The following is a 24,627-nucleotide window of genomic DNA, read 5'->3' as shown; positions in this document are numbered from 1 at the left end:
ACTTAAGAAGTGATCAGAATTTTCAGAAAATTTAATAATAGCTAACATTTCACTGAATTCCACTTTTTCTAGGCATTCATTTAAATGCATTGCATGAATTAATTCATTTAATACTCATCACAAATCTATGGGGTTGGTACTATCATATGCCCATTTTATAGATGAAGAAACTGAGGCACAAGGAGATTTAAACACTTTCATAAACTTATACATCTGATAAGTGGTTAAACCAGAATCTGAATCCATGAGGTCTAGCTTCATGTAAAAAAAGGAAGTTACTAGAGAAAGACACTTAGTCCTGGTCCTAAGAGCAGAGAGAAATATAAATGAATACTTTAAATACTATTTATAGTTTGTAACAGAATCAACTCCGTAATTTCATCTATCTGCTAGATATACTATATTTCAAAATACATCTTTCCTCTTGTCCAGAGATATAACACAAGAGATTGAGTCAAATGTCTAAATTTAGAACACCTCTGGCAAAACAGCATCACTCTACATCCAAAAATAAATGCAAGGTAGTTTTGCATAAGTTTGAATTAGTCTGTTAATATCTAGTTATTTCTACTTTCTTTCCATTGGTATACAACCAGTGATTTTTATCTCTTTTGAACTACTTCCTATTATTTTTTCTAATGACTTTATAATGTCAAGTTTAAAATTATTTTTCCCATAACTAAACATGGACCAACAAACATATGGATCTCAAGAAAAGCATCATTTAGTTTATTCTAATATAAAAACAGTGAATAGGCAGATAAACCTGCTAATTCAAACGAAGTGAATCTAAACTATTTAAATTATTTTTTACATAACGCAGGATCTGACAATGAGAACAGAACTTCATTCTAACTTCTTAACTATATTACATTTGCTGAGTTACATTCTATCAACTACCAAAAAGATTACAGGTTTTAAAATAACTGTTACATTTTCTTTTTGGATTTTCACCACATAACATTGAAATAGACAATAAAAACATACTTAATAGGATTAATCTAAAGTCAAAAGGAGAGCATAAATGTGTTATGCGCATGTATTATACAGCATGAATTAATCTAGAATCAATTTGGATTGATCAAGTGCTCATCTCCAAAATTGCCTAGAACATGGTACTGACCCTTGGTCAAAGCTCTGAAATGTACTATCTAGGGATAAATGATATTTTGCAAACATGGGTCTATGAGTTGTTTCAAGGCAAGTCATACCACCCTGTCAGAAATGTTTGGTAATAATAATTGGATTATCACTTGTCCCTGGATTTGGCAGAGTCTGGGGGTTTTCAATGGTTGAGCTGATCATGTAATAGGAATGTACCTACATGATCAGCTTACTTTGAGAGCGCCCTACCACACATAAGACTTCGGGCTTCTTGGTACCAAGTGCTTCATGCACATGCCCATGGTGGTTTAAAATCTGGAGACCAACAAGTCCTGTAAGACCCCGTAGAGGAATGATGAAGACTATGTCTGAGTCTTCCATGCCCACCCCTTCAATGTTTGCCTTTCTCCAGCTGTTGCACCATTTTTGAATATGAAAGGTTTGAGTCCTGTAAATCCTTTACCCATTCAATTACTCAAAGTAATTAACATGATATTAGTACAGTACTCATTGTGAGTGCTTAGTTTTAAGTGATATCAGTAAAATGGAGGAAATAATTGTTTACCAAAGCTCTGAGCCAGACTTGGGCTTCCAATCCCCCAGGAACCTAGCCTGGTTTGAGCTGAACCACTTCTTCACAGTGGTCTAATACGCTCTAACTCATTTAAACAATGTAGAGCTGAAAAACATATATACTCTTGGGAGCTATCGCATTAAAATATATATAGTATAATTCTTTGAGTATATTAAAAATGGCATATTAATGGAGTCTACGTTAGCACTATTAGTTCATAAACTCAGGTGTAGCAATTCAAAGTCTAATAAAATAAAGCAGACTAAGGGGTGAGAAAATGATTCTCTATAAGTGTGGATGAAGTCACAGAATTCATTGTGTGATTTTAATTCATATCCAAATGCTGACACCAATTTCATATACACTTCCAGCAAATAAATAAAAATCTTGATCTCTAATACTTAAAAAATAATCACCATCCAAATCTCAGTTTCAATTTTCTCATCACGACTAACTTCTTATCTTTCCCTTTCCTGGCTCTTTAAAGCCATGAGTTCCACACATTGTTCCCAGATCTCTGCTTAGTAGTTAGAAAAATTCAAACTAAATTCAGTAATTTTTCAGAGATCCCTTTTTGAAAACAGATTTTAGTGACAACTAAATGTGATATCTCAGTCATCAATGAATAAAAAATATAGAACCATACATATTTTACATCTTCAGTTTAAAACAGTGAAAACATTAAAAATACAGGTCTAGGGGCCGGGCCTGTGGCCAAGTGGTTAAGTTCATGTGCTCCACTTCAGAGGCCTGGGGTTTGCTGGTTTGGATCCTGCCGTGCTATGGCAGCATGCCACACAGAGGAACTAGAATGATTTACAACTAAGATATACAACTATGTACTGGAGCTCTGGGGAGAAAAGAAAAGAAAAAAAAAAAAGAGGAAGATGGGCAACAGATGTTAACTCAGGGCCAATCTTCCTCACCAAAAAAAAATAATAATAATTATAGGTCTAGTTTTTGGATCCTGTTTTTGTATTAATACTTTATAATGAACTACCACCTAAAATACATTCACAGGATTCAAATATTATTTTTGATAAGTTAAAATTGAGAAGGGACTTTTCCTTATATTCAATTAATTAATACACTAGATTACATAATTTCAATCAATTAAGATTCAGGGTTAAATGATTTGAGAGAACAAAGGAGGCTAAAGGTCCTATTTCGATATCAAGATTTTTGCAAAGTAAATGAGGAAATAAGATGTATGTTTTTAAAAGATGAAAGTAGAATATTCTGTAACCTCAAGGTCAAAAAAGTGGTATAAACGATAAGTGTTACCAGGAAGAAGAGATCACTAGGGGATAGGGAGGTTAAGGAGGACTTCTTGGAGGGCAAAGGAGCTGAAATACATTCTTCAAGATAAGTAGGTTCTAAACAGAAGAGAGTACTTTAAATAGAAAAATGGGAGAGAGAAAGACACAAAAACGATAATTCACAAGTCAAGTTTAAAGGATGATGACCACACTAGTATGACTGTACCAGACAACGAAAATAAGGAGAATAGGAGATAAGATCGGGTGATGAAAGATTCTTAATACCAGGATAAAGAGTTTAGATTCTGCACAGAATGGAGGACCACTGAAGGTTTCTGAAGAGGAGAGGGACACGGTGGACGCTGAATTATTATTTCTACCCACAGGTCTTAGTCCTTCTACTACTAGAGTTACACTGAATCAGTCAATTCCTTTTTCCATGTTAGCCCTTCATACATTTGAAAACTGCTACTACGTGCCTCCATGTGGGGTAAGGATGAGGAGGACAGACTGAAGAAGGGAGAGACTAAAATCAGGGAAATCAGTTAAGAAGCCATTTGCAATTTGTACAGCTTGAAACAAGCTTGAAACAGTAAGAGCACAAATTTACAAAGACACAGAAAAGGATGGCCATGATTTCATGTAACTACAAACTTGTTTCCAGCTGAGAAATGTCCTCATAAGTTGAATGTATATTTTATTTATGTCACTTTAAAATTCCTTTTAAAACCTAATGGGCAGCTTCAAAACCAAGTTCTCTACTGTCACAGGAAAGTGCTGTCTCAAGAACAGCAGACAGCAATCTGCAGAAAGACAATCACATTTTCTAGGGGTCTGTCCATGCAGCTCTGATAGAGCATCAGACAGTTTTTCCTGTATCCTTTCCAATTACTTTACATGCTTGTCTCAGAACTACGGGTATTCTTGCAGCATCAGCATAGCACCCATAAAAGTAATGTGGTTGTATTCCTTAAACATTCCCTTCAGCATTAAAGGACGCTTTCCAACTGAAAAAGTCTAAATTCTAAAACTTAAACTCATGCTTGTACAACACAAAATATGCTGCAATAAAATCCTAATGTTACCCTCTTTATAGCAATATTAACTCATCAATATGTTCACAATATTTGGCAGTTTTATTTCGATGATAACACTAAAACACTTCCATAATTAAACATACCAAACAATGTCCCCTTATGTTCCCCTTCATAGGATTTATGGAAAAGAATAAGACATAAGCAATACTGTATTAGAAAATAAGGACCCTCTGACCAAATAAAACGATTTCAAACCTTGACCTTAGTTGGCTCAGGACTACTTCCTTATTTGTTTTCCAAGCTACAATTTCCAAAACTCCAGGAGTGGATATAAATTTCATGGTCCAAAAGAATGTACCCTCTGTCCTATTAAGTTTGAAAAGTTATAGTTTACCAAAGATTAGCCTGATCTTTAAAACAATAAAGTGATATTTTAAATGTATTTATTAATCTTAAGTCAGTCAGCCTGCTTGTCTAAATAACATGTATTGTTGGATTTATGTATACATACATGTATAATCATTTCAATTTCAATTTTCAATTTCAATAACTGGTTTTATTAAAAGGACTTGGTACCTAAATTCATATTTATTGATGATACAACTAGAAATTCTATCTTCCTAGGAATTCTTACTATATTAGCAATAAGGCACACTAACAGCTCAGTAAACCATGTTGTAAACCATACAGATTGACACTGCACACTTCCTATCTTCACGTCTTTCTAGAATACTAGAATTTTTAGTTTTAAATTGCATTTACATGAACTAATTTCAAAAAAGAAGGAAAAATTAAAAGCTAAAGGCAATTGTTCAGTATTTAAATGAAATTCTTATTGTAATTACATATATTTATAGATACAATTATAGAAACCTAAAATTCAACAAAATATCAAGTAACCAAATTGTACACATCTGGAGCCACATATTTACCTGACATTGCCCTTGGTGTTTCTGAGAACTGTTGCAGCAAAATTCTGTGTGACACCCACCAAGCTGATTCCATCCACTTCCACAATCTGGTCATTGACTTGTATTCTTGGGGAAGGGGGAAAAAATTACCCACAATTAATTTTTCTGACAATACATTACCATTTCCAATAAATGAGTTGAGAAAATACTTGATTTTTAAGATACTCTATTGATCCAAAATTTGCCTTTTCAATAAAAGCTCCAGATCTTAGTAAAAGGCTTAATGTTTTTAAAAGATCGTTTTGAAGAATAAAAACAAGCAATACTAAATGGAGAGATTCAGTTTACCCAATATCCATATTCCTAGCACAAAGAATTGATAACTGCTAATGTATGACATATTTATATCATTTTTTGTCCTTAATAAATTACGTAAAACATAACAGATCCAACTGAAACACCCTTTGGGCCTCATACCTAGTCATGCATTCCACCTCTCCTCCCCAAGGAAAAAAAAATCACCAGGAATTGCAGGGACTCCTTCCTATTCAAGTTGTACACTTGAAACACGTAACGCTCATAAGTGTATGTGTGTATATATACACACACATGTGTATATAAATGCATAAATACGCACACACACATACATACAGGTGTGTGTGAGAATACATACTTATGTTTAAGAGCAATGTACAGTATTACTGTTGTTTAGTGTATAATGCTTTAAATTTATACACATCTTTTATATGTACCATTTACTTATTCCTCAAAATGAAGTATTTCAAACATGGAGAAATGCAGAGAGAATAACATAATAAACACTCATGTACCCACATCCAACTTCATCAAATCGCAGCCCTATACAATATTTGAGTCACATTTTTTTTTTTTTTTAAAGATTTTATTTTTTCCTTTTTCTCCCCAAAGCCCCCCGTACATAGTTGTGTATTCTTCGTTGTGGGTTCCTCTAGTTGTGGCATGTGGGACGCTGCCTCAGCGTGGTCTGACGAGCAGTGCCATGTCCGCGCCCAGGATTCGAACCGACGAAACACTGGGCCGCCTGCAGCGGAGCGCGCGAACTTAACCACTCGGCCACGGGGCCAGCCCCTTGAGTCATATTTTTTTAAAAACATGTATTACAGAGAAGCTGAGGCCCCTTTATTATTTGTCTCTAATTCTATTCCCTCCATTGCTCCCATAGAGGTAACCATCATACTAATTTTGATGTTTAGCTTTTCCACTGATGTTTTGAAACACAAACCATACATATGCACAAATAGGCACAATACGCGTACATGTGCAGTTTTCAAACATTATGAAGTATACCTCTCTTTCTACAATTTAGTTTGCTTCACTCAACGTTATTTTTGAAATTTATCCATGGTTATGAACACGATCCTAGCTAGTTCATATTAACAACCATGTAGTATCATCTTTCATGACTATACCAAAATATAGTCATCCAGTATTTTGTAGATAGACAACTGTACTATTTTCAAGTTTAGCTATTATGAATACTGCCGTAATAATCAATTTCACACATACCTCCTTAAGGATATGTGTGAGTTTCTCCAGCATACATACCGAGAAACAGAATTCCCAAGTCAAAGAACATAGGCATTTTCAACTTTAACAAACTGACAAATTTCAGTTCAAGATGCTTATACCAACGCATAATCTCAACAGCACTGTATGAAAGTTTCTGATTCTGCATACCTTCACCAATATTTGGATTCAGACACTTTAAATACTGCTGATCTTATAAGTGTAAAAAGATATCACACTGTGATTTTAACTGCATTTCTCCGATTACTAGTGTGGTTGAATGTTTTTTCATATGTTTATGAGTCCTCTGTCGATTTCTGCAAACTGTTAGATCGTTTATTTTACCCATTTTTGTTGACGTAGCTGGGTTGAGTGTCTTTTTTTAATTGATTTATATAAGATGTCTCTATATATTCCGTATACTAACACTTTCTCAATTAAATAATTTGCAAATACCTTGGGCCCAACCTTTAGCCTGTCTTTGAACGTTTCTTTGGGAAATGGTGGCTATGAGGAAAACAGTTTTTAAAAATATAACCACACTTGTAATTTTAGCTTTATATTAGGAAATTTTCATGTTTTGCTTAAGAAATCCCTTTCTACCTCAAGATTATAAAAACATTCTCTGGGGCCAGGCCCGTGGCCAAGTGTTTGGAGGAGGAGGTTAATCTGGCAGTGTGTTTAAGCTAGCTGAGTCTGGAGTTGGCTAAAGGACTTCATTGTTTTTTTCCTCCAAGTCTTTAATGTTGCCACCACAGTGCTATCAAAGACCATACCACTTAGACCTAGAGGAAAAGTAGAAAGAGGCTGTTAATCTTCACATAAAACAGAATGCTATGGAAGTAATACGTGCTCAATATGATAGCAGCAGCTCATCAGTGGTTTTCAGTGACCAACGGCTGTGGTGGCACATATATGGCAACTACCCAAACAACTTTCATGGCAGTTCAAGTGCAAAATTTACCAATAGCTATGAAGGAAATGCTTTATCTTTCAAATATTTAATTTAAAATATACTTTGTATTTTGAAAGGCCAAATTAAAGTTGAAATATGGAATTTGAATGATGAGCACAGTTGGCCTTCCAGAAAAAAAAGAAGTAAAGCTGAAAAGCTCAAACTCTCAAAAGGAAAGAGAGTCACTTTCATACTTTGACAAAGTGAAAGGATAATAAGGCGACTTTAATCAGGTAAGAGCATTTGAAAAGGCAGACATTTTTAAGAAAAGGCAAAAGTTTAAGAACAAATAAGAGAAAATAAGGACAGAAGACTTTTAAAAGAGTTGTTTGTTTTTTTAAAAGAAGCTAATACGTACTAGCGAAGAAATAGAAGTAAAAAGCAAAATACAGGTTTTTACATTGTGAATACATAGAGTGATCAGAGATGAAAGAAAATTATGGTGATGACTGCCTTAATGGACAAGAATAAAAAAAGAAACAACAAGGTCAAAGAAATTTCTGAAAACACACACCCTTGTACAGAATAATTTAGATAAAATGCGATGAGACAAATACATTTAAAGGGACACTTCTAAGTACTCTAATCAGAAGAAAGATAGTAAAAGTGCTGGAAAATATAAGTAGAGAAAATAATATGGTTGCTTCATTGATTGGACTGATTCATTCAGTCAGTAACTTAGCAAGAGTGAGTCAATCCTGACTGTATTCCGAGAACAGTGAGAGTTACCAGGATACAAGTTTGGATGAGGTATGGTTCCAGTTTGAGAATATCATATACACACACACACATGCACACAAATTTATGCAAATATAGAGGTATGCATATGTTTCAGGGATTGGAGACATGGGAATGTGCTGAGCTACACAAAATATTACAGTAAGTATGTTAAGAAAGACATGAACAAAACAGTCTGATGTTAAGAGAAGAGGGCTATTGACTCTTTGAGGCAAGGGTCAAGTGGAACCAGAGCAAAGAAAAAATTGACAACATACAGATTTACAATGAAGTCATGGTGTTTTTCCAAATAAGCAAAGAAAATCACCAGCTATAATGTATAACGCTATCAAAACAAACAAAGGCAAATGGTGATGTGACTTTCACGAAGACTAGGGATTACTGGAAACTACCTTTAGGAAAACTAACAAAACAAACATTAAAAACTAAAGTCAAAGGAAACTTGCCAAAAAAGACTGAATCCTAGATTGTGATTAGTCCATCCATAAATGGGCGTCTGAGTGCTTATCAAAAGTCTAGTACCAACTTGATGCTATAGAAGGTACCAGAAATATAACTGTGGTCCCCACTCTTAATGTTAAATCAATGGATCTGGGGATACACACTCAATACACATAAGGTGACGACAAACTATGAAACATAAGTGCATGTGCTACAGACTAGTACATTCAAGAGTACACAGGTCAAGAGTTCAGCTGGGTTCAACTCGTGACAGTTAAATGATTTCAGTGAGGAAATGGACACTAAATTTAGCCTTGAAGTAGAAGGTAACAAAATGTTGAGAAAAATATGACTCTGGGTAGAGTGAAGGCACGCATTTACTGGGGAGGAAACAAACGTGGTACTAAGAAAAGAACCTGAGTCTCAGAGTTGCTCAGACCTAAATTTCAATCCCAAACTTTCACTCACTGATAATCTACTAAAAGTCCCCAATGATGTTGCCACATCTGTTGTTTTTTGAATATTGTCAAATTTGTGTAATATAGAGAAACAGAAAAGGAATTACCAGAAGACAGCAAAAAAGAGCTAGAAAGTAAATGGCAGACCAGGAGTGAAAGTTTCTGCAAAGTAGCCCTGGAGAGAGACAAAGAAATCGGAAGTAAAGCATATCCAGACCTACTCTTCTCCCATCCGGAAAGCACAGCGAAAGTTAAAAATGAACAGGGAAGACTGATGACTTGAGCCACAGGGTTCCAGATCTTGGTGGTAAACAACTCCAAACCTACAAAACTGGAAAAGCAATGAATACTTGGCAGAAGGATGATGGATTAGGGGGGGAAAATGCTACTTAAAAATGTATATCACCACCAGCAAAGTAAAATAAATTTCCAAGCATTTTCCTGATAGTGGATAGGGACTAGAAAGTGATATCCTATTTAAAAGTATGTGGGGGCCGGCCTGGTGGCACAGCCGTTAAGTTCCCATGTTCTGCTTCTCAGTGGCCCGGGGTTCGCCAGTTCAGATCCCAGGTGCCAGACATGGCACCGCTTGGCACGCCATGCTGTGGCAGGCGTCCCACATGTAAAGTAGAGGAAGATGGGCATGGATGTTAGCTCAGGGCCAGGCTTCCTCAACAAAAAAGAGGAGGACTGGCAGTAGTTAGCTCAGGGCTAATCTTCCTCAAAAAAATAAAATAAAAATGTATTGAGCATGTGGGGCCAGCCCCATGGCATAGCGGTTAAGTTCAGCACACTCTTCTTGGTGACCTGGGTTCACAGGTTTGGATCCCAGGCATGGACCTACACTATTCATGAGCCACGCTGTGCTGGTGACCCACACACAAAATAGAGGAAGATTGGCACAGATGTTAGCTCAGGGCTAATCTTCCTCAAAAGAAAAAAAGAGGAAGTCTGGCAACAGATGTTAGCTCAGGTGATTCTTTCTCAGCAAAAAAAAAAAAAAGAAAAAGAAAGAAAGAAAAAAATATGCAGCATGCAAACTATTAAATGTAAATTAACAGTACTATACCGATCACAGCAAATTTTTTTTTTTTGGAGGAAGATGAGCTCTGAGCTAACTGATGCCAATCCTGCTCTTTTTGCTGAGGTAGAATGGCCCTGAGTTAATATCCATGTCCATCTTCCTCTACTTTATACGTGGGACACCTAACACAGCATGGCTTTTGCCAAGCAGTGCCATGTCCCCATCTGGGATCCAAACCAGCGAACCCCGGGCCACCAAGAAGCAGAACATGCAAACTTACCCGCTGCGCCACCGGGCCGGCCCCTACAGCAAAATTTTAAAATGTGTAATTGATAATCTCTTTGTTTACAATGCATTTTGATTGTTTTATTTCAGCAAATGTTTATTTATATGCTTTCATTCATTTACCTCAGACCACAGTTTTCCTAATCCCATTTTCTATAAAACCTTAAGTTTCTTCAACTATGAATTTCTGTAAGAATTAATCCTTAATTTAGATAGAGAAGATCTATTACACTACCATATATGCTGGCGTAAAGATTAGCAAAAATGTATGTAAAAGGGTTAGCACAGTAATTACTATTTTGACTCAGATGTGCAAGGAGGCTGGGGAAGGAAACTAGACAGACAATAATGTGATCTTCCTGAATAAAGTAGAGAATTAAATATGCATTTAAGAAATAATATTGGTATTCAGTGCCAACAAGACCTCTGATTATGATTAGCATAAAATGGAGAGCAACTGTATACCGTTGTTCAGAAGGGTTAAACAAACAAAGTGATGGTTGTTGAAGAATAATCTTGGGACCAGGGTAAGGGTAAATGAGGAAAGATCAGCTGAAAGAAGCCCCAGAGAAACTAAGGAATAAGAGACAGACCTGGCCCAGAGATGCAGCACAGAACAGAGAATAAATGCAAAAGGAGAATCTGAGGAACATTCCAAAGAGAGAAATATACACTATAGTTAGATATATAGGTAAAATAAATGAAAGAATAAAAAGATAACTAGAAAGTTTTGTATCTAAAGTAATGAAAAATAGGGTCAACAGAAAAAACAGATTGTTTAGATCAAGGGAAAGGAAGAAAGAAAAAAAGGAAAAGAAGAATTCAATTTCTTTTATGTTGAATTTGAGATGAAAATAAGATATATTATATAAGTGATATAAGTGAATAGGTTCTACATGCACCAGGACTAGGGGATGAATTTGGGAGTAGTTTCTATAGAGTCATTTAAAAAACCAGCTCATTGGCTGAATACAAATGAGTTCAAGAAGCTAACTTTGGGAGAGAAGCATTCTTAACAATACAGGATTAAAAAATAGGAGGAAAAGGATGTCTATAGAAGGAGAATCTGGAAAACATCTCTCTCACACACACATGTACACACAAACCAACAAAAAACAAAACCAAGGAAAGAGGCATGGATCTCATGAGAAATAAGTAATTATGACACTGAAAAACTGAAGATTAGGTCCAAGAAAAGGTTACCAGACGTCTCAAAAAGTAGGTAATAATTTTCAAGGCAATGAATTGGACAGGAAACAAGGACAGAAACTAAATACAGAATGTGACTGGTTTAAGTTTAGAGTTGCACTTTAATTCTGTTACTGTGCTGGATAACTTTTGTCATCAGATTGGAGGAGTAGGAGGAAAAATTCCATGCAGTTAAGAATGAAGACAGGATGGACCACTTATTTGTGGAGATTAGAACTAAAAGAACAGATGCTAACACAGTGGTAAAAAATCTAACAGGAAAAAGCAAACAAAATAGTTTACAAAAAAAAAAAATACAGGTGTCCAGTAAACATCTTAAGGGGCTCAAAAATAAGAAATTAAAAAGAAATTAAAATAACATCTCACTTATGAGATTGAAGGTTTTATAACGCAATATTCAATCTTAAAATGAGGGCGCAGAAGACTACTCTTTGACGCTGCTGGGGGAGTACAAAGCAAACCGCCTTTCTGAAGGACAGTTCAGCAATGTGTTTCTAAAGCCTTTAACATGTAATGCACTTTGACACAGTAATTTCAGTCCAAGAAAGTAAGTTCAAAGGAATAATCAGATACTCACAATGATTTCTGATCAATGTCTTAAAATGTACCAGTATTAACAATATGTAAATATTCACATATATAATACTACAGCATAATGTATCCTTAAAGTCTGTTGTAGAAAAGTATTTAATGATGTGTTATGACATGATGCATTATTTAAGTATACGCTCTAGAGTCAGATATCTTAGGTTCACAGCCAGACTCTGCCCCTTACTTGCTGTGATTATATGAGGAGCCTCTTTATACGTAAATATAGCTTCTTTATACGTAAAACAAAAAATAATGATGACGTATTTAATCGGGGCTATTACCAGGATTAAATAAGAGACAAAACAGAAAGAGCATGGCATATCACCTAACATACAGTAAGCACTGAACAAGTATCATCTTGATGAATGAAAAGTATAAAACCCCACAAAACTATACATTCAATTGATCTTAATTTTGTTAAGTGAAAAAAAGGCATATGCACAAAAAAAAATTCTGAAAGGAAATTCACCAGAATTTTAATAGTGGTCAACTCTAGACTGTGGATTTACAGAAGGTTTTTATTTTCTTCTTTATATTTTTCTACATTTTCCACACTTTCAACCATGAATATGTATTACACTTATAACTTCAAAATATTCTCTAAATCTAGCACATACAATTGATGATAACATTTTATAGTGACTGTGGAAATAGTCTAAAAAGTTGTCCTTTAGACTGAGCCATTACAAGCACTTGTTCTTTATTAAAGACACATACGTGCATAACCATGAAATAACTAGACTAAAAGTTCCGGACTTAAGGATCTATAATCTATAACCCAAAGTCAAAAAAGACATTTTCTCAAAAAATCTAAGAGACAGGGGGAATTAATACACGATTTTTTTTTTTTTTTTGAGGAAGATTAGCCCTGAGCTAACTACTGCCAATCCTCCTCTTTTTGCTGAGGAAGACTGGCCCTGAGCTAACATCCATGCTCATCTTCTTCTACTTTATACGTGGGACGCCTACCACAGTATGGCTTTTGCCAAGTGGTGCCATGTCTGCACCTGGGATCTGAACTGGTGAACCCCAGGCTGCCGAGAAGTGGAACGTGTGAACTTAACAGCTGCGCCACCAGGCCAGCCCCAATACACATGATTTTGAGCTTTTGTTTTTCAACAGAAACTTTACAATACTTATCATATCCAATTAACTCAAATAATCAGAAAATAAAACAATACTTATAGCACTTCCTAATTTTCTTAATTCATCTGTGTACATGTACTTCTGTTCATGCACACCCATGTGTCTGAAATGAGAAAAAAATTCTGGAAAAAGTACTAAAGGGGGAAAAAAAAGTGTCGACTTAGAATTCTAGACACTGAGAAAATATATTTTAAAAAACAAAGGTGAGAGGATGGCCCCATGGCCTAGTGGTTAAGTTTGGCATGCTCCGCTTCAGCAGCCTGGGTTCAGTTCCCGGGCACGGACCTACACCACTCAGTGGTGGCCATGCTGTGGTGGTGACCCACATACAAAATAGAGGGAGACTGGCAGAGATGCTAGCTCAGGGCGAATCTTCAAAAAACTTTTTCAGACATACAAAGCTGAAAAGATTCATCACCAGCAGACCTAGTGATAGAATATTAAAGGAAGTCTCTCAGTGAGAAGAAAAATGATACTAGATGGAATACAGATCTCCACAAAGGAAAGAAGAGCACTGGAAATGGTCACGGAGAAGACAGAAGAGGGCCACACTAGCTTTAAAGTACTCCAAGCAACAGGAACAGTGACAACGGATATTTGGCCAGATTTGCTCTCTGCTTTCATAGCCCAGTGTAATAAAGAGGCATCTCATGATTAAACACACGTTCCTGAGCCTACGTAAGTCTTCCTGCCTGCCTCAATACAGACAGCATTAAGGGGATGAAGAGAGCTCAATATTACTTGATTATTATTTTCATTAAAAGAATATTTATTTTAAAAACTTTTTTCTCATTTGAAAAATGATACATTCACCAAAGAAAAAATTTAAAAATCTGGTACACAATTGGAAAAAAAGCACATAAAAAGCAACTTTAACTTTACAAAGAGAAGGAGGGAGGGAAGTTCTATGGGGTTTGCTATTTTATTTGAGTGGTATTTTAATTTATCTTTTTATAGAGACAGACTGTGTAGTGATTAAGGTGAAGACCAACTCAAAAAATGGTGAAAACAAGTAGCAACGGGAGGAGAGGTGAAGGGGCCTGAACAGAGGTTAAGAGGAGTAACACTGGTTAAAAAACGACAGCAGATCAGCTTTACTGCCGCCACAGACTGACTCTCCAACCCACTAGATCATGAGCCAGAAGGGTGTTTAACACAGAAATGGTTATTGTAGTGGGGAAAAAGTTTTCTGGTGTCTGTACTCACTTTGCTTGAATCTCTTACCCTGACAGAGGATAACTTTTCGATGCAACCCCACAGAATAGTAACACTGATCTCTCTCAAACCTTGGCTTATAATTAGAAGCACAGAAAAGACAAGGGATGAGTCCTGGTTGTAAAAACTAAACGGACAGCTCTCTGTATCAGGCAATCCTAGAATACAAAAGAATACAGACAATCTGGACTTTCTAAAAATGTTCCAGATGAGCAGAGGAAATAGCCTGTTTTTCCCTGGAAACATTGTCTGCTGGAGTAGATTTTATGGGAATGTACCAGGCTAGTTTGTAAAAGGCATCTCATCCTGGCCATTTCCTCAATCGGTTCCATGTGCTGATACACACTAGCGTGCAATATGACTGCCCTTCAGCCTCAGCCTGGTATTTCAGATATCCCTCAATTCTGAATCTAAAAATCAGAATCAATAGGGGTAAGGCTAATAAAAATATATAAGTTGGACCATTCTAGGGTTTGTTTAATGTTATTGGATAGTTATTCGTTGACCTGATGTATCTGGGAAAGGGAAACAAAAATAAAAATTCTACCCCACAGGTCTTATATAAACAAAGCAACCAACGATGAATGAAAGGGAGACCAGCTGGAGCAACATTAACAAACTCTGGACAACAGAGAGTCTTCTCCAAAACACTAGATAGTGAAGTTTTAAATGTATATGAAAATACATATCAAAGCAGTAATATCCCAACTCTCTAAGAGGTGAACAAGCAAAATATTTGATTAGAAGAGTGACACAAGGGCACGTGCACAGAGAGGAAACCATCAACTAAGGAACAATGACAGACAGACACAGTTACAACAGCAGTTTCCATTCAGGGTTGACTGGGCTGGAGGGTACCTCAGGGGCACAGATGGCTCCTGCAGGATGGAGAGTCTGCTGCAGGGTAAGCTTCAGAATAGGACTCTACCTGGTTTATATATCAGTGTTACCCAAAAGATGGTCAAAAACAATTAAAATCGTCTGAAAACCAACAGTTGAATGAGGATAAACTACATAGCACCTTAATTTCATATTTGATAGCTTTTCCAAAAAAAATTGAAAAGGACAGTATTCTAAAATGAGGATATGCAAAAGCTTGAGAAACAAACACAGGAGTCATAAACAAAGGAAATCCCAAATGCATTTTTAATTTGCCTCTTTAGCATAGCATTGTTACTATCTTTTGTCAGTTATAATCCACGTAATTTATTCCACTATCAGTGTTATTATAAAAGGCACTTTGCTTTGTAGACTCATTAAAGAAGACTGGAGAAATAATTAGTGTGTTAAAATGTCCCGTGTACAATCATAAAATTTATGGCAGCAAAAACTAGTGGTTAACATATTTAATATTATTTTACTAAAAATTTAGAACTAAAACAGAAGGTGGAAATGGCTATCACGTCACTCAGCTAAATTACAAGTTAGCCCGTAAGAGGCAGAGTAACAAAAAAGAAGGGAAGAGAAGAGAAGAAAAAGAAAAATGTTAGGCCCAAGTAAATGTTTTGAAAGTGATTAAAGCACAAGTATTCACTCATTCAACAAAGGTTTATCGAGCACCCCCCACATTTAGGCATCATATGAAAAGGTACAGACAGACAAGCAGAGCTTGACAAAAGAAAATTAGAATGTTGGGCATAACATCAAAGAATAAGGGAGACAAAACTTTTTGACTATATTGGATGACTCAGAAGGTAAACAGTCATGGCAACATTTTGAAAGTACTCAAAATATGGTGAGAGTTTATGAGACATTCAGAAGGGGTAAAAGCAATCACAGCAATTAACAGCCTTTTTGTGTGGAGGTAAGAAGGGGGAGGAGGGAAAAAAGAATTTTCTGTATACCTCTGTTTATTTAACATCCCTTGAAGGAAGTGTGACCAAATCTGAGATTGTCAGAAAACTGAAAAATCTGAGATCTGAGAAAACTGAAATCGTTTTCTTAAATAAGGAAGAGTTATTAAGAAACTAAAACAAGCTAGAAAGGTATACCACAGACTCGTATCCTTTTACAGCTATAAGAAAGTGTAATGGACATCTAATCCAGAACTTTAATTTTGTCCACAATTGAGGTCTGAAGAGTAACTTTTCCGAGGTCACACGGTGATAACTTTATTATTTTTAGTTGTAGTTTAAAACAAATAAGCATTACAGAGTTTCATAAAAAATTAAGAATTCCATATTAACTGAAATCCAAAAGAATACAGACTAGAGCCATTCAACACTTTGGTGTGTATTAATTATAGATTTTATGAGAGAGAGAAAGAGATGGAGAAAGACAGAAAGAGAGGTTGGGGGAATGAATACATAGAAAACATATCCACACAAGAACAGCATCATACTAATCATACTGTTTTGTAAATCCTTAAGACAAAGTTTTTCTATATCAATAAGTATACACAACATAACTTTTAAAAAATTATTATTGACTGGAGCAACCAACTGTTCCTTTTGTCATTTTTTTATACTGATACCTTCTAAATAGTAAATATTTAAATATTGTCCAAATGAGCATGCCAGTAATAGTGATAATAACAATAATTTAAAAGATGCAAACATTGCCATGGGTCTAACAATAAGATCACTTACTTTTAGATATATGTATATATCCTCAATTTTCATGCATACATAAAATGAAAGGTATGGATTAAAAGATCTCTGAAGTCCCTCTGGCCTCCAAAATTTTATGATCCTGTGCATATTTTATACAACTTTCTGTAGTTTTTCATAAGACTTCCCGTAATAACTTTTTTTTTAATTTCAAGTTTATTCCTACTTCATTCAAGAACAGTTTCATACACAAAAAGCACTACAGAAGGTTTTTTATTTACATAAGCTTATTTAGTACTTAGAACAACCCTGCAATGTAGGTAACATGAAAATTAAGTAATTTGCTCAATATCCCACAGCCACTAAGTAGAGGGCATGGGATTAAGACTCCTGGTCACACGATCCCAGAGATTCTGCTCATTTCAGTAAATCAAATTGCCTTTCTTAATATATTCACAGAGGCATTTATTAAGCATCTATTATAACAATAGCAGGATTACTACACTAGGTAAACATTCATTTAAAAGAACTGAGGAAATGCATGCTGGGACTGAAAAAGCGTATTTCTCATATTGGTGTAAATACTGACACTACATAGAAGAGCAAATCAGGAAATAGATTAACAGAAAACAAACCTACTTTTAAAATTTAAAAATGAGCAACGGAAAAACAAATAGGTCTGAGTTTAGAGCAACAGGAACCGGCTAGTGCTGAATGCAAAATTTTCTATCTTTTTGTTTTTTAATCAATTTGTATTTTGGTTGGGTTTGTGGCCATTTACTTAACAGGAATAGTTCATAATAAGGTAGTATTTTTTAATACTAACAATAAGAATTATTTCCTATCACCTTAGAATAACTTTTAAATTTTTCATGAAACAGAGAAATGATGCAGATTTTACAAACAAATTTTAATTCATTTGGAAGAAAGGTTCTAAATTAATAATGGGAAATATTTACCTCTACCATTATGTGTTTTTAGACACAACACATTTTGAGAAACATTGATCTCCAGAATTACCACCATCACACAACTGGAGTTCCTATGTTCCCTTCTACCTCTGTCATTTTTAGAAGTGCCAGAAAAATTAGCATTTGTTTTGATATTTCTGAAGTAAAACCAAATGATGATCTCCATAGCACATATTCTTAAATTATATGCACCCATGTTTCTGTCCACTTCCCACTAGACAGATAGATGAATGGATAGAGTCAAAGGTAGACAGATATAGATAATAGATCCATCCACCCATTTACCTAATATACATTAAAGAAAGCAGGTATTCTGCCTACATATCAGAAAGTAATTCAACTGTTTTAACATTTTCCACATCTGGGACACACTCTGAAATTCTGTCCTAAAAAATCAAAAAAAGAAAGCTACTACTAAAAGAAATTCCAAGAAAAGTTTCCTAGAAGATTTTAGTTATTAACAACAGTAGTCCGCTTACCTGCCATCCCGTTGGGCAGCACCACTTTCTGTTACGGTCTTGACAAATATTCCCAGCTTTTCAAGTCCAGCGTCTGCTCCAACACCCATTCCAATAATACTTATACCAAGTCCATCCTCATCTATGAAAAAGCAAAAAAATTCAACAACCTAAGTTTTACACTAGTTCGCAATTAGCTGGTGACTATTTGCTGATTTTAATTTTTTTCTTTTTGGACTATATTATATGCTTGCATTGGTGGACTTTTTTTTTCTATGCTGGGGAGCAAGGTGTCAAATAAGACCCCCACCAAAAGGTTCATGAGTTTAGTTTCATTTTACTACTGCAGTTGGCTGTTCATTGTAATCCCAAGGTAATAATCTGAGTAATCAATCTGCCTTAAAACATAGCCTCTTTAAATATATAATATTTTAAGCACAAAAGCATACATATACATACATTATTTTAAATAAATGTGATCCTAACATATCTGGATTTTCCCCTTTATGTGGTCTTTTCTTTTTCATTTGTTCCATATCCCCATTCCTGTTAATGAGATGGTATGTGTCTTTCGGTACTTTCCTCTGTCCTATTATAAAAGCATATAAATCTATCAACAATATATTCATAAATATACATATATATGGCTTGTTTTTCCTTCCTATTTGCTTTACACTGATAAGATCATATTATACCTACTTCTCTATGCAGCTTACTTTTCTATTTCAATGATACTTCATGGATATCAACTTACATAGCCTTAAACCACTTCTAACAATCCCATAGTTCATGGGAAGATGTTATTATAACTTACCCAACCATTTTTATACTGACAGGAATTCACTTTTGTTTCCATTTTATTGGCTCTGTGAACAATACTGACAACACGTTTTTTAACTTACTCACAAATCATGTGTTTATCCATATTTCCATCTGCCCTATCCAGGAACGTATATATTTTAACATCAATGAAATAAAACATACACTATTTTGCACTCCACATTTTTTGGTTAACATTCAAAATTATCTCCTGAAAGAGTCAAAGTCTTTGTAATCATGGTGTATTAGCTGCATAAAAAAACAGACACTAGCTAATCAACAGCGGTTGAGTATTAAAGGAAACCTGGCTCATGTACTCAACAGAATGCCTGATGCTTTTAAAAGACTTTTTAGCAATAACCTTTAACTTACTAGGCATTTTTAATTAGTAATCTTTTGTATAGGATTCATCTTATTGATTATTATTTGTCACCAAATTCTGCTTTAAGTATTTCTAAGTACAATTCATAATCCTACATCTTTATTCTACATATGTTTAAAAATACGTCATTTGGTAAAAGTGTGATTTGTTTGCTCAGTTGTGTGCTAAAGAAAACTTGATATGGTATTCACCCTGGAGGAACTGTCTGATGTGATCTCCAGCTCAAGGTACTTCCACATTGATTCTAAACATAGGTATTGCTCCAGTGTGAGAATTTTAATGTTGACTAATTTATGAGGATCACTGCAGACTTTCCTTCATTCCTCACATTTAGAATGTTTGTACACATTTATGATTTCCCATATTTATTTCATTCTGACTGTTTCTCTGGTATAGACACTCATGTCCATCAAGAGGCTTTCTCTAGCTAAAAATATTCCCATACTCATTACAGTTTTAGGGTTTCTCCCCAGAATGAGTTTTCTTGTGCACATGCAGATCTGTGCTGATGGCTCTTCCTCACTGGTTACATGTGTAAAGTTTCTTCTCTCCCACATGAATTCTCTTATGTGTATAACAGCTAGCTGTATGGCTCAATTCTTGCCCACATTCATCATATTCATAGGGTTTCTCTAGAGTGTGAGTTTGTTTACGTTGATGAAGGGACGAATGATGACCCAAAGCCTTCCCATATAAGGTTTTTATCCCCAATGTGTTTGCTCTTGTGTTAAGAGATGATCACTGCAGACTCTTTCACATTGAATAATGCCATAGGGCTTCTCTCCTGCATGAAATTTCTGGTCTCTACTAAGCATTAGTTGAATTCTTGTTCACATTCATTGTATTTACAGGAGTTTCTCTTCATTATGAATTATCACATGTCGAGCCAATCTTGAGTTGTAAGTGAAACTTTCCCATGCTCCGTACATACACTCAAAGAGCTCCTCTCAAATGTGGACTCTGTGCTATCACGCCATTAAATAGTTTCTTCCTCCAAATATCCTGCATGAAAATGACGTCTTAGTTTTTAAATCCATTTTCCCTGCCTGGACTCAGGCTTTAGTAAAATTATCTTTCTTCCTTCCATAGCTCTTCTTATTGCTCTAACTGGTAAATTACTCAGATTTGCAGAGCTGAAAACCTGATTGTGGGAAAATCTCTTATTAGCTTGAGCCATCCTCAATTCCAGTGTAGACTAACTGAAAGACATGGTGATAACTGAAAGGCAACTAAAGGAAGAGTACAATCAACCCAGAGACCAGATAACTGATGCTCATCTCTGTACAGGTTTCTCTGAGAAATGTCAAGCATGGGTGAAGTCCAGAGCCACACACTTGAAGGCAACTGATTTTTGTGCCTGCACTGTCAAGAATCCAGCAGCCATTCTATCTTCATACTCTCCTAGAGACAAGCAGAGCACGAAATAGGCAAGGCAGCCAGGAAAAGCTGGAAGAGACTGTGACGCTGTGTTATTATGGAAGATGCTATCACCATACTCTGGAGCTCAGAGCTTATTTTTTCTCTTAGGAGAGAAGGTCATCTTGGTTTAGCATTCCGTCCTTGCTAGTGAGATTTGAGCTTCTATCATATGAGCGTGAGTTATTAGATTTCCTCTTCAGTAAACTGCCCGTTTTTCTACTGAAAAATTTTCTTTTTTCCTCATCATTTGCAAAGATCCTTAGCATAATATAGATATTAACTCCACATCATCTATAATGAAGATTTCCCTCCCCTAAAACTTATCACTTACCTATTGGCTTTGTTTGACAAAATTACCTCTAAAAACTTAAAATTTTAGATGATTAAATTGGTCCATTTTCTCTTTTATAACTTGTGGTTTTCCATTTCAGTTAAGCCCCACCTCCCACAAGCCTAGATGACAAATGTAGTCATAAATTTTCATCAAACATCTTTATTAATTTATTTTTAATATTTAATTATTTAATTCATGTAGTTACTTTTTATATATGATGTAATGAAGATGAAGGTGTCCAACTTTAGATTCTTGCAAAGAGACGCTGTTGCACCAGAACAATTTGTAAAACAACATTGTTTCTTCTGAATTAGAATATCACACATGTCATATATTAAATTCTCATGCATACTAACATCTTTTTCTGGATTTTCTACTTTGTTCCACTGATCAATTGCTATGTGAACACAATCTGTTCTAACTGTATAGAGGCTTTACATTATATTCAGATATTGGGAAGTTAAATCCTTTCACAGTCTTCTCCATACTTCCCTTAAGTCTGTATTTTTGCATATAAAATTTAGTATTATACTATGCAATCCCCTCTCCCAACTCCACTCTGATCACAGTTCTATTTGAACTGCATTAATTTGTATATTGATTTATAGGTATCAGAGACACAGAATAGGAGAGACTTTCCTACACTAAGTCTTCTCATCCAAGAATATGGTACATCTTTCTATTTGCTTAGATCTTCTATCTTTCAAAAAGATGTATTTTCTACACATAAATTCTATGTTTTTCTTAGTGATTAATTTAATAAGTTATTTTATTGTTTTGGTGCTATTGTAAATGAAATATCGTTCCTATTTTCATTTCCAGGTTATTAGTGTTATATTCACATTCACATATATTCATAAGAGGAAAAAACAATTAATTTTCTCATATATATATAAGCAAAAGCCTACTTTTCATCTACTATTTTCTATTGTTTATACTGATAATTAAGAGCATTCCAAATCTGACTCCTTTTTTTAACTGAAATATTCTTAGTGTTTCCTCAATTTAAAAGTAAAATTCTCTGTTGGTATTATGATGTATAGTTTGTATCATATTTATGTTTCTATACACTAACAATGAACTATGAGAAAGAGATATTAAGAATACAATCCCATTTACAATTGCATTAAGAAGAACAAAACACTTAGGAATAAACTTAACCAAGGAGGTGAAAGACCTGTACACTGAAAACTCTAAGACATTGATGAAATTGAAGAAGACACAAATAAATGGAAAGACAGTCCAAGCTCCTGGATGCAAAGAATTAATATTGTTAAAATGTCTATACTATCCAAAACAATCTACAAATTCAATGCAATCTCTGTCAAAATTCCAATGACATTTTTCACAAAAATAGAATAAACAATCCTAAAATTTGTATGGATCTACAAAAAACTCTGAATAGCCAAAGCAATCTCAAGAAAGAAGAACAAAGGCATCACACTTCCTGATTTCAAACTATACTACAAAGCTTTAGTAATCAAAACAGTATGGTACTGCCATGAAAACAGATACACAGATCAATGGACAAGAGTAGAGAGCCCAGAAATAAATGTATGTATATTTGGTCAAGTAATTTATGACAAAGGAGCCAACAATATACAATGGGGAAAGGAAAGTCTCTTCAATAAATGGTGCTGGGAAAACCAGACAGCCCCACACAAAAGAATGAAACTGGACCAGTGTCTTACACCATACACAAAAAATCAATGCAAAATGGGTTAAAGACTTGAATGTAAGCCCTGAAACCATAAAATTCCTAAAAGAAAACATAGAGGATAAGCTCCTTGACACTGGTCTTGGTGATGACTTTTTGGATTTGACACCAAAGCAAAGCAAACAAAAGTAAAAATAAACAAATGGGACTACACCAAACTAAAGAGTTTCTGCACAGCAAAGGAAACTTCAACAAAATGAAAAGGCAACTCACCAAATGGGAGGAAACACTGGCAAATCATGCATCTAATAAGTAGTTAATACCCAAAATATATAAAGAACTCATGCAACTCAATAGCAAAAAACAAATTTGATTTAAAAATGGGCAGAAAGGGGCTGGCCCCTTAGCATAGTGGTTAAGTTCAGTGCACTACAATTCAGCAGCCTGGGTTCGCGGGTTTGGATCCCAGGCACAGACCTACACCACTCATCAGACATTCTGTGGAGATGACCCACATATAAACTGGAGGAAGACTGGCACAGATGTTAGCTCAGAGCTAATCTTCCTCAAGAACAAGAACAAAAAAAAAATGGGGAGGAAACCTGAATAGACATTTTTCCAAAGAAAATATACAAATGGCCAACAGGTACATGAAAAGGTTTTTCAACACCACTAATCATCAGGGAAATGCAAATCAGAACCACAAAGAGATATCACCTCACACCTGTTACAATGGCTATCATCAAAAAGACAAGAGATATCAGGGGAAGGGGGGTTGGGGGGTGGGCACAGGGGGTGAAGGGGAGCTCTTATGTGGTGACAGTCAAGAAATAATGTACAACTGAAATCTCGCATTGATGTAAACTATTATGAACTCAATAAAAAAAATTGATATAAAAAAAGACAAGAGATAAATATTGGCAAGGATGCAAAGAAGAGAACTCTTGTACACTGCTGGTGGGAATGCAAACTGGTATAGCCACTATGGAAAATAGTACGGAGATTTCTCAAAAAATTAAAAATCAAAATACCATATGACCCAGCTATTCCACTACTGGGTATTTATCCAAAGAAGTTGAAATCAATAATTCAAAGAAACTTAAGCACCGCTCTGTTCACTGCAGCATTAGTCACAATAGCCAAGACCTGGAAGCAACTCAAGTGTCCATCAACTGATGAACGGATAAAGAAGATGTGGTATAAATATACAATAGAATACTACTCAGCTATAAATAAAAAGACAAAATCATCCCATTTGCAACAATATGGATGGACCTTGAGGGTATTATGTTAAGTGACATAAGCCAGATAGAGAAAGACAAACACTGCATGATTTCACTCATATGTGGCAGATAAACAAACACATGGACAAAGAGAACAGATGAGTGGTTACCAGAGGGGAAGGGGGTTGAGGGTAGACAAAAGGGGTAAAGGGGCACGTATGTATGGTGACAGATAAAAATTAAGACTATTGGTGGAGAGCACAATGCAGTCTACACAGAATACTGATAAATAATGTACACCTGAAATCTCACAATATTATAAA

General features: G+C 35.3%; 1 protein-coding gene across 25 annotated transcripts in view; it reads right to left on the bottom strand.

Moving 5' to 3' along the window:
- Window positions 1-24,627, bottom strand: part of PPP1R9A (protein phosphatase 1 regulatory subunit 9A) — a 314,401-nt gene that overhangs the window by 116,536 nt on the left and 173,238 nt on the right. For all 25 annotated transcript variants that reach the window (XR_011503130.1, XR_011503129.1, XM_014853332.3 and 22 more), the window contains exons 4-5: window positions 18,492-18,612; window positions 4,907-5,011 (exon numbers count right to left, since the gene is read on the bottom strand). Coding sequence is in view for 23 of the 25 variants with exons in the window: in XM_014853332.3 (XP_014708818.3) it covers window positions 4,907-5,011; window positions 18,492-18,612 (226 nt within the window). In the remaining 2 variants the exon portion in view is untranslated. The remainder of the gene's footprint in view (window positions 1-4,906; window positions 5,012-18,491; window positions 18,613-24,627) is intronic.

The sequence above is a fragment of the Equus asinus genome, chromosome 1 (assembly GCF_041296235.1).
Source record: "Equus asinus isolate D_3611 breed Donkey chromosome 1, EquAss-T2T_v2, whole genome shotgun sequence".
In the NCBI taxonomy this organism is placed as follows: Eukaryota; Metazoa; Chordata; class Mammalia; order Perissodactyla; family Equidae; genus Equus; species Equus asinus.
This window is presented reverse-complemented; position numbering and strand designations above follow the sequence as displayed.